The sequence below is a fragment of the Pocillopora verrucosa genome, chromosome 14 (assembly GCF_036669915.1).
Source record: "Pocillopora verrucosa isolate sample1 chromosome 14, ASM3666991v2, whole genome shotgun sequence".
Classification (NCBI taxonomy): domain Eukaryota; kingdom Metazoa; phylum Cnidaria; class Anthozoa; order Scleractinia; family Pocilloporidae; genus Pocillopora; species Pocillopora verrucosa.
The window spans coordinates 14,124,196-14,135,675 of record NC_089325.1 but is presented as its reverse complement, the minus strand read 5'-3'; the positions used below and the strand labels follow the sequence as shown (position 1 = coordinate 14,135,675).

At 38.2% G+C, this 11,480-nt stretch overlaps 1 protein-coding gene across 1 annotated transcript; it reads left to right on the top strand.

The window, feature by feature from the left end:
- Positions 1-3,477: 3,477 nt before the first annotated feature.
- LOC136278246 (uncharacterized) lies at positions 3,478-10,250 on the top strand. Its single transcript, XM_066161754.1, has 2 exons — positions 3,478-3,613; positions 5,941-10,250. The coding sequence occupies exons 1-2, from the start codon at positions 3,550-3,552 to the stop codon at positions 10,248-10,250; spliced, it is 4,374 nt and encodes a 1,457-aa protein (XP_066017851.1). The 5' UTR covers positions 3,478-3,549.
- The last annotated feature ends 1,230 nt before the right edge of the window (positions 10,251-11,480 follow it).

Here is an 11,480-nt window from a genome sequence, read left to right as displayed (position 1 = left end):
AAATCACCAGAAAATTTTATATGCAGGTTCAGAACTAAATTCCATCAATTAAAATTTCTTTTTTGGATATAAAGTAAAGAAAAAAGAAAAAAAATAGTTTTTGGAGCATACATCTTGAATTTAGTTTTCACCACGAAAGCTAGGGGATTGCAAAATTAACTTCCAAGTTTATTCAGCTAAATTGGCGAAGCAATTTGCGAGATAAAAGAGAATTAAATTTTGTCGAGAGCTATCTTAATTGTAATTAGTCCGAGATTCTAGGTTCCAAGTTCGTGAAGCTGTATTCACAAAGTAATAATAGAATATTGGAGTGAACTCTTTGAATTTAGCCGCAAGAGCTGGGACACTAAACAAGCAGGCTGCATATTCTCAAAAAAAATTAACGGATAAATTGAAGAACAAAATGGCGTCTAATATAGGAGCACACCCTTCAAATATGAATTTAGCCTAGAAAGCTCGAACGTTTCACAGGCAGGCTCCACGCAATCTACTAAGACTTCCCACAGCAAATCATTCTGAGAGAGTTAGTCGATCGTTAGACTTGTTCAATTCCGGTTGTATGGTAAGTAAACGATATAGATCGAAAGTACTAGGTTTTTAATTGGCTCCTGGTTTTTGGTTCTTTTTTCCGTTTTTCTGTGTAAATCAAAACCAAAATTATCGTAACGGCCGATCAAATAAAGGAAAAATACCTTTAAGAAAGAGAATTCACAGCAAAAAACAACAAACTGCTCGGCAAACCGGAAAACGCCGGCGACCAAGTCGTGATTGGTTCTAGTTTTGCATCTGATTGGTTGAGTGGCAGAGTTTGTAAGAGAGTTTATAAAATCAGACATGAGATGTGCGACTTAATTTTGGGATATTATTGAATTAATTGAGTCTGTTTTAATTTTGCACTTCCGATTTGCAGTTTTATTTGAAAAAACTAACGAGCCCTATGAAATTTCGAACCGTTTTGAGCAAATGATATAATAATTTGTAAATTTTCTTGTTCACTAAATAGATTTGTAAAGAGCTACCATTTTGCTACTGTTACTCAATAATTCCAAAGTTCTTATCTTTGTTGTATCCATCCAAATTCAGTCATTCTAGTACCTTCTCTTGACCACAATCTTTATCCACTGTACACTCTCCGTGATCCTTTTAAAAACTTTGCTCCCCCTGAAGATGAAAGAGAAATTTGATGAGAGGATGCTTGTAAACTTTCTACGAAGGCTGAAAGCCTTGGGAATCAGTTTGAAGTTTGAAGTATTTCCTTCGAACTTCTTTGCTCCACAAGAAGTTTAACAAGGCAAATTCCAAAAAAATTTTAGTTCTATTCACATTCAAGAAAAGGCTACCGAGTCATTTAGTAGAAAAGTCACCTTTCATCAATGTAGAATTTCCCTTGAAATTTTTTTACATAATTAGGATTTATTCAGTCGAACTTCTAGTTAAGAGCCGCTCAGACTAAGTGATGTACTCGTGTCAACTGGTAGAACTAAATCAGCAATACAACTCGTGCAGCTCCCTGATAGAGCCAGAGACGATATCAACCAAAGGGAATGCTCACCTATAAATGTACTCACAAAAGAATGGTTCTCTTTACCTTCTTCACAGGGCCATTTATCTCATTCCTCTCGGGGCGAAACCTTTTTCTTCATCACGAAAATAACGTCTTCGACCCCCGACGGCCAGCGTATTTTACTGCAAACTTTGCGATTGTTGATGAATTTAGCCGGAATAACAATTGCAGCCAATAATCGGCTAGATTGTCGCAGATTTGGCACGGAGTTACGTTTTTCATGCCTATCTGGATAAACATGCATGAAGAAGAATGACAGGCATTTTGTGTTCTGAATGCGAACTTGAAAAGAGGAAAAAAAATTAAGAGTAAACGAGCTCATGGATATAAATCGTTATTTCGAAATTGTATGAATAATTAATTGAAACTTGGGCCAGATTTTCGCACAGCACCGTATTTTATTAGACGCTGCAGCACTTCTCAAAACGCTGCAGCACGTCTTATCACTGGAACTAAACGATACGAGCACATCACACCTGCCCTTTGAGAACTACACTGACTGCCTGTTGAGTCACGGGTTATGCTCAAAGTTCTGCTCATCACTTTCATGATTATCCATGGACTTTGTCCAGCCTACTTGTCATCCCTCCTTCAACAATACCACCCGCAACGAAGCCTACGCTCATCCTCTAAACTACTTTTTAAGGTCCATACTGTGAACTCTGTGACATACGATAAACATGCCTTTTCTTTCTCCGCACCTATATTATGGAACAGTCTACCGGATTCTGTTAACAATACAACATCTCTTTCATCTTTTAAATCTTCCCTCAAAACATTCTTGTTTCGGAAGTTTTGTTTTTGATTTATTTTACGAGTAACTGTACCTAGCTTTCATGTCACATAATTTTTAATAAATTATTTCATTTATTTTATTTATTACTGTTATAAGAAACATTTTTTAGGTTTTAACTAATTTATTTTTTCTATATAGTAATGTAAGCGCTTTGATTTTTCTAAATGCGCCCAAAAAACTTTATTATTATATATTATATAAAGTGTTCTTGGATAAAGAAAACAATTGCAGAAACAATATTTGCCTCAGGGACTAAGGCTTTTCTGTTTACAATAGTATGGGGCTGTGCAGAAAATCTTACCTAACAAAGCTAAAATCAAGAGATCTCTTTATTATTCTTTTATCAACCCTTCCAAACGTCTTCCAAGTTATCATGAAGACTGATGTGACATTTTGAGTGACGTATCAGGGATCATAGCGAAGAGAAAAGGGTGTAGTAAGCATTAAGTGATATTGGTGCCACGCACGTTGACTACGGAATGAAGAGTAATGATTATTTCTTTTGCCTTTTTGACTTTTCAAACAAAGGAATAAAGAAATTTTTTTTGTTTCATCCATCTACTGTTAAAGCCATTGATTTTTGTAACATTCCTAGCCTTGTTACACTGCCTTCAAAAGAAATTTATGTCGTGTATTCACAGCTATTCTCGAAGGACGGCGAGTCATCTGCTATTAGTGTGACAGGTATTCGCGATCCGCAGTCTTTACCAAGATCTGTTGGATCATAGTATCGAGACCTTAACTCGGTTACTCTTTTGAAACGATTAAATGAAGCATACGAAAGGTAAGAGAATTAGTGACACACTTGGCTGCACCCCGTGTGCCATTGTATTGTTATTATCAAATGTTGACGTCATCTAGTACTGAGCAGAAAACTATTAATTAAGTATAAGTTAACGGTCATGCGCTTTACAATATCAATCAACAAAAATAGCCTTGTTAATTTCCGCTCGCTTTCTCGAAAAAACTTTCGAGAGTATTCATGAACGGATTTAATTAAATGCGTGAGCTATATAGCCTTACGAGTATTTTTCGGTTTCCATCCAATTAATTTTGGTTTCAACTCAATAAATCACGAAAACTCCTCTGAATTCGCTTAAAGGCTGAGGATATAAATGGTATACCAAGCAGTCGGTAATACAGAAACTCTACCAGGAATTCGAGCACTTCTTTCAAGTGGTGATCTTCTATGGCACTTAGGTGGCTTTTTATTGCGACCCTGTTGTGTCTATCTTTTTATTTCAACAAATCAGGTATTTATAATTCGAAAGAGTAATGACTACCAACGAACCCTGAAAAAACACTCAAAGGCAGGTTATCTATCATGCTTGCTAAGAAAAGAAAAAGCAGTCGTGTCTCATATGGATATCAAATACTATTGCTCATAGACCTACCTTAGGCCGTTATATATGTTACTATGTTGGACGTACGGTTATTAAACGTTTGGATAACATAAGGCTCGTGACAATCGAAAGGAAAATTTTGTTTACGTTTTTTGTAAAAATGCTTTCTCGCGACTTTAGGGATTTAGTATATTCGGCGATCCATCGTTATTACGGATAGCCGGTAGGTGTTGACTTTAAAGAAATTAAAGCTGTGTGCTGCACTGAGGCCTGCTTTATCTGATAATACGGATGATGAAACAAAAGCCAGCTATAGTGGTGAGAAGCGAAGAAATACCGGAGTATTTATATTTTATTTAGCGGTTGATGCGGAAACTAGATATGGCTGTGACCTTCTCATGAAGTTAACTGACACAGCAAATAAGCAAGAATAACGAATAAATAACTTACACAAAGGGTATTTTCATCCTGACGTAAGCCTAAACAAATAAAACTAAATGATTCGAGAAGTGACCCTGAGAACTAAAAAACTGATCGAGCAAATACAACTTTTTTATTTGTCCGAGTTTTAACAGTCAAGCGTAGAGCACCTATAAGGGTATCATGACCTTAGGCTACAGCTTTGCAAATATTCAGACGAATCAATGAATTTATGAATAAGAAAAACAAAAATCGATCAAAGCTTTTGATAAAGTTATTTACATGAATCACAATGTAACGCTACAGTCAAAACTACAAGATCTGAAGCCATCCTGCACCGTGACCGGTGACCAAAATTAACTTCTGACAATCTTAACTCTAAACTCTGTTGGCCGGTTCATTAGACTAAAGGAAAATTAACGTTTGGTCACAGCTAATTGCTGGCCCAGACGTTTTCTCACCAGACAATGGCTAAGGAATGTTTAACCGGATCATTAATATGCCAAAAAAAAAAAAAAAAAAGAGACACGTTTTTTTTTTTTTAATTCTGTCAGCATTACACCCCTTCTCGATTTATCAACAAAAACCTATGTCAGCGAAATAATATATATATATCTTATGACTCCTTTCAGAAACCGAAAAACTGCAATCGAAATATTGGCCACAATCTAGTCCTCTTGAGTGTGTCAACCTAAAGTTATCTACCTAAACCATTGAATTTGCCGAATAAATGTGTGCTATGTCGTTTTTTCATTGTCTTGGTTGCAATAGCCTGTCCAACAAGGAAAGGACAAAGCAAATGAAGACTAAAACTCACGGAAAATGTTGTGATTCAGAACAGCCCAATGTAGTTCTGTCTTGTCAAACTGTCAACTGACATCGTAGTCATTGCTAATTCTTTCTTAAAATTCGTTTTGAGTCTCGCAAAGGCTGGCCAACTTTGAACTTGATAAAAGAAGCAGGAGAGGAAACATTTAAAGACAGGTTTATCACATCTTTTTGTCGATTGTTCAGATTTACAAAGAATACTTTACATATCAAGGAAATATGGTTATTTTGAGCTCGATGATTAGATGGATAGAGTAGTTAATTTTTTTTTCAAGAGCTCCATACGAATGAATGAGATATCCTTCCTCAAACAGTCTGAGGTTTTTTTTTGAAGCCCTTCCGTCTGTGCTGAAGAGAACTTGTTGAGGAATCGGGTCAAAATTTTATACAACGTACTTTCATAGCAAGTAAGCTGGCAATTTTTGGGTTCGGTCGACGAAAACTAGTAAAAACCAGAAATATATTATTTTCATAAGTGGCACACACACAAAAAGGATAAATCAAAGGAAAATTAGTCCTCTGACATGGAATTTAAACTTGGTTTTTGGACTGACTCACTGATTTAATTTAGAGGTGGAGAATCCTGAATACGAATTGCGACGGTCTAAAGCTGAAAGCTCCAAGACTTTTCTTCCCAATGCTCATGCCTCCCAAATGCGAGCCTCTCAGGCCCTTTTAAATTGAAGGTTGCTACCTTACAGTCAGATGACAAGGAAAGGAAGAGAAGGAAAAATGGTCGCCTATCAACTCATTTTTGCGTGTTTTTTCCAGAGGTGTGTGACTCTTAACATGCCAGAAAATCTGATGAAAACAAAAACAAAAGAACACAAAAAGGGAAAGAAAAAAACAAACAAACATAAAACCTGTCGGTTAAAAATTACGAAGAATTTTTCAGGGTAGACATTCATCAACCGAGTATTGTTTGCAGCTTAGCTGAATTCGTGAAATCCTTTGACTACACAATCACATTTGGTCTCATCTCATTTAAGGTGCTCTAAACCAAGGCTATGAGGATGTTTACGTTTCTCTGAGAGGACGCGATTCAGACGACTGTGGCACGTTGATTCAACCATGCAAGTCCATCGCCAAGGCAGTTCAACGAGTGGACATAGGTGGATACATTTATCTCGATGGCACTGGCACGGAACGAAAACCCTATGACTGCGGGTTGTCAGTGGTATCCAACCACCAATCTGGTATTATTGTCCAGAAGAGTTTGACGATTGAAGGTTTTAAGTCCAGGTCTTATGTGTCATGTGTCAATGGTTTCCATTTCGTTAAGACAGATAGTCGACCGTTAGGGATCTTTCTGTCTGGTATTGTTTTCCAGAAAACGCCGTTAACCTTTCAAGACAGTGATAATCTAACGATTTCAAGTTGTTCTTTCAAAGAAAGCTTCACTGCAGTAAGCGTTTACGCAAAAAGTAACAGTGTAATTCGTATAAACATTGATGGCTTTTCTTCCTTCGAGAACAACACTTCTTGTCTAGATGTCATTTGGCGAAACCCCTCTCAGGTGGGTGATCGAGCGATATTTATAGATATGAAACATATCATGTTTACGGGAAACGGACTTGGCAAACAGCTTGCAAGGGGTTTAGTTACAATCAAATCAGAACTGGAGCAACCACCTCGTTTGCACGTCCAAATCTCTTGTTTGCACGTCACAGCGACAAAAAACCATGGGTATTTTGTAAATCTTAATTTATCGGAAGCTGTGACGAGTGAAATGTATACAGATGTCGTATTAGTCAACAATACCGTCACTGAACCGAGCTCCGGTGGGAAAAGGTACGACACGGTAAACAGCTTGTTCAGCTCTCTAACTAAGAAAACACATGCAACCTTCCGTAACCTAACATGTTCCCACAGCCGTTTTTTGCGATGTATCAAAATTCAGTCTAAAGAGTCGCAAGTGGAAATTCAGAATTCGTCGTTCATAGAACTGCAAATTCCAGACGAACGCGGGGGAGCGATTTTCTTTAATTCAACGTTAGGTGGGTCCCTTACGCTTTTCAACAACATGTTTTATCGAATCATAGCTAAGGGCGGCGGAGCTCTGTTCGCACACAGTGAAAATGGAACCCTGCATCTACAAATCATGGATTGTAACTTTACTAAATGTGCTGCAAAAACTTTTGGATGTGCAATTCTTGTTGGAGATCACACAAATAGAGCCAGCACTTACAACCTGACTGCAAGCTTTAAAGAGATCAGAGCGCATGATTGTTATGGTTACAAAAACATATGCGACAGTGTTAGCCTCATGTTAAGAAATGGAAAAGTGGTCATTGAGGATTCTTCTTGGAGAAACAATAATTGGTCGGTGGGTGGAACCCTGTCTGTTATCAACACAGGTGGTAATACTGATTTAATTATTTCTGGATGTACGTTTATTCATAACGCTGTTAATGCGCAGGAAATCACTGTTGTGGCGTATAAACGTAAAGCAGGCAACGTTACGATTGCAAACAGCGAAATGCTTAGCCAAAAAACTGGCAAAAGTCGGGCGGTGTACATAACTTCAAACTTCAGGACCAGCCTTCTTAACGTTATAGTAAGGTCGTACTTCGACGCGCTGGTTATCAGAGGTTGGGATCCTTATGTACTCAATTCTTCATCGGATGCTTATCCCTTTTTCTTGTCAATTTTCAACTGCACCTTCCAGGATAGTGTCAGGGCTATTAATGCAACTTCACCCGACCCATCTCAAGTGGAATTGAGAATTGTGAATACCATTTTCATCACAAGAAAAACTAGCGATGACTTATTTGGACTTCATTTCTTTATCTTACCTCTGAAGATAATCCACCGTCCGGACGTTATCGTCGATTTGGACAATGTAACATTTGCCTCTTCGCCTTGCAACCTCTTGGCTTTTCTATTTTCAGGCAATAAATCTATTCGCATCAAAAGGTCTCAATTCACTAACTGCTTTTGTTCGAATAAATGGGGATGGGTTGGCATAACAAGTAGTTACAGTGCGTACACATTCTCTGCTGGTGCCATTTCGATTTTTTCAGGCCGTGATCACAAGTTGAGCCAAGGATGTGTCGACGTTAAAGACAACAACGATACGCACCCTATTTGGGAATATCAGGCTCACGTAGAGTTTGAAGATACGTTATTCGAGGGTAATGGAGGAATGATTTCTGGTGGTGTACAAGTGTGTAATGGTAACACAACCTTTAAAAGATGCCGCTTCAACAATAATTTTGCTGCTGAACAATCTGGTCATGTTTATCTAGCCTATGGAACTGGAAAAGCAGATTTCATTGACTGTATATTTAACTCGTCAGGAGAAAACCTGAAACTGAACAAGACGACTTTTCGAAAGTCGGCATTCGTGAAGTCAGACAGTGGAGGACCAATTGGCCTTAAAAACACAACCATGTCCTCTTTCTATCCACAAAGTTGTTCGGCCTATCCCGTATTTGACATCTCCAGCGGAGGTTACGTTTATATGGATGATAATTCAACCATTCAATGCCCCATTGGCAGCATGCTTGTGTTGGATAATGCCACGCATTTTGTTCAAGATGACTACAATAGTAAATTTTGTAGGATAAATATTACAGTACTGAAGTACTTGTGTCTGTGCTGCGTCCAAGACTCTTACAGCATGATACGTGGATCTACTCGTGGATTATCGTTAAGCAACACAGTAGAGTGTCTTCCATGCCCGTTTGGTGCCAGTTGTGTCAAAAGAAATATAGTGGCCAAACGTAACTATTGGGGTCATCCAAATAGCTTATCAGTCCAACCATCACTGACGTTTATTGCCTGTCCAGAGCATTATTGCCGACAGCCAGGCCCAGGCGCAAACGGTTATAACAGTTGCTCAGGGAACAGAAGAGGAATTCTGTGTGGTGAATGCACTCCAGGATACAGTGCAACTGTGTTCTCACCAGAGTGTCGAAAGGACGAGGAATGTGAAAACTATTGGTTCTGGGTATTGACATTCTTATTAACGATTGTATTATCGTTATACCTATTAAGAAAACCACCAACTTTAAGTTTTCTTCTCTATAAGATAATTTGGTTTAGAAGGAAAGAAAGCCCACAAGAAGACAGCACGTTTCATGAAGCCGACCACAACACAGATAACGCCTATATAAAAATAACTTTTTATTTCTATCAAGTTGCTGAAATTTTAATGGTCAGTTCTAAAGAGAGCCTTCTGCAAACGGTGCCAGGTATCTCTGCAGTTATCGCTGTGTTCAACTTTAAGCTACGCGCCCTTAATAAAGGGCTCGGTTGCCCTTTCCCTGGGCTAACATCGGTGACAAAGCAACTGGTTCTTTCCGGTACCGTTTTCTTGACAATGGCTGACGTTGCTCTCGTTTATTTCGTCCACTGTGTTATCAACATAATTAGGCGCAACCAGAAGCCATCCCTCATCCATTACATGGCCGTCACCATGGAAGTGTTGCTTTTAGGTTACGAAAGACTGGCTGAAACTTGCTTCAAATTGATGACCTGTGTATCAATCGGATCTGAAATGCGGCTTTTTATCGATGCAAATGTTACATGCATGCAGTGGTGGCAGTATCTCGTTCTCGCCTGCATTGCGGTGTTTATTGTCCCCTTCATTGTCGTTCTTTACCTCGGATCATCCAAGCTTTACAAGGGTTCAATGAAAGAAACTGAATTTCTTGCTGCGTGCGTGCTTCCATTGCCATTTCTTGTCTATTGGCTTCTTAAGAAAACCGAGAAACGACCAGGGAATGAATCTCTTGCAGTACAAGCTGTGAACAAAGATGTCATGGAAGTACTTCATGGTCCTTTCCGTCCACCTAAGAGCGACGATAAAGGGACACTCTACTGGGAGAGCGTGCTGATTGGCCGAAGATTCATTCTACTAGCTTGTCACTCGTTTATAACAAGCCCAATGCTGCGAATGATCGCCATGGCTACAGCTTGCTCTCTGATAGCACTCCACCATGTCTTAAAGTATCCATTTCGAAATGTGATAGCTAACAGAGTCGAGACATTGTCCCTTACTGCTTTGTTAATTATATCCATAATTAATCTTACCAAAGCAACCCTGATATCATTTGGTATCACGGTCATCGGGCCTTACGGAAGTTTTCTTGATGTTATGGAATGGTTCGAGGTTGGTGTACTGGGGATTGTACCGGTATTAGTGTTCGTTTTGGTCATTAGTGCCATTCTCTCTCAACTCCTCCGCGTTTTGTTATTTCTTTTCGAGCAAGCTGGCAGACTTTGTCATCGGTCTGGCAACACTCATTGCTCCAGGGACGAACAGACAAGGCCCCTCTTGGATGTTGCTAAGTGAGAACGTCAAAGCGTTTTTTTCCAAGTTTTATCAAAAAACTTCGGAGAAATGATTGTTACAAGTTTCAAGATAATTTCTTTCCAACTTTTACGGCAAACGTTTTTATTTTCTCTATACGAGGATCAAAATAAAAAAGTTAAGGGTCCGAAAAACTCCGTTACAGGTGTGAAATAAATTCACCTTCAGTACAAAAGCAAAGAGATTCGGTTTAGGCCAAAGAACAAGTATGCCTTTATCTCATAAGTATATTGATAGAAAAAAATGTTTTCAAATGGGCTGCCAATAGAGATCTAAGTATTACGGTTTCGAGTTTTCATAAAAGCCTTAGTTTAGCTTTAGCTATTCTCACAGCTTTAACGGTCGGTGAAGTTGTACGACTATTCAAAAGTAGGACAGTGTGTCACTCCATACCTGTGTCGAGTTTCGAGCCAGTTGGAGTAATTTTTGTAAATCTCATGGGGTGTGTAATACCTCATTTGTCAACCTAGCCTCTACTCTTTCGGATAGCAAAATAATCTTAATTATTCCATTTGCTATGTTTATAAAATACTTCAATGGCAAATTTTAAGTTTTTTGTCTAATTAATCGGAAATGTGACGAGATGTTTTTCAACCCTCACAGAGTGTGTTGATTTAAAACCCCTACTAAAAATTTTTCTCATATGTATCAACTTTTACTTCAGATATTTTTTAAGGCCCTCTGTCATAGACTCAGCTCTCTTCCCCCCCCCCCCCATTTTTTAAATTCTATGCATTTCTTTTGCATATATACATATTTTAAAAAATTCCAACTTTTAAAGAAAATAGGCTCGAGTAATTCGGCAAGTTGTTTTTGTTTTTGGACCCGGAAAACTTGCTAATTGATGCAAACAATTGTTTGTAAAGTACGGCTGGATGTAACCATTTGTTTTATCGTTGTTTTAGTTCAAATTACAATGTCACACATAGGATAGATGCCCCCATTAATTAACCGTTACATGGAGTTTTTTTTTGTAACGTATAAATTACTGGATAATGCCAATCATTGTATCACATACCATCGTGTATTTGGAAGAAAGTTAGCGTTAATTTGCGGAAGGCTTACTCTTGCGAAAAGCAAAATTAACATTGAAATATATACTCGGTACGTATTTTATAGTCGAGTTTCATGAAAACGTGCTTAAAATAATAAAAAAACTTATTCATTAAAACACTGAAAAAGTTGGGTTATTGGTTTCTAATTATGTACATT

Coding starts and splice junctions, on each gene's coding strand:
- LOC136278246 (XM_066161754.1), top strand. CDS start 3,550: ATGGCACTTAGGTGGCTTTTTATTGCGACCCTGTTGTGTCTATCTTTT. Junction 3,614..5,940: donor TTTTTATTTCAACAAATCAG/GTATTTATAATT, acceptor ATCTCATTTAAG/GTGCTCTAAACCAAGGCTAT.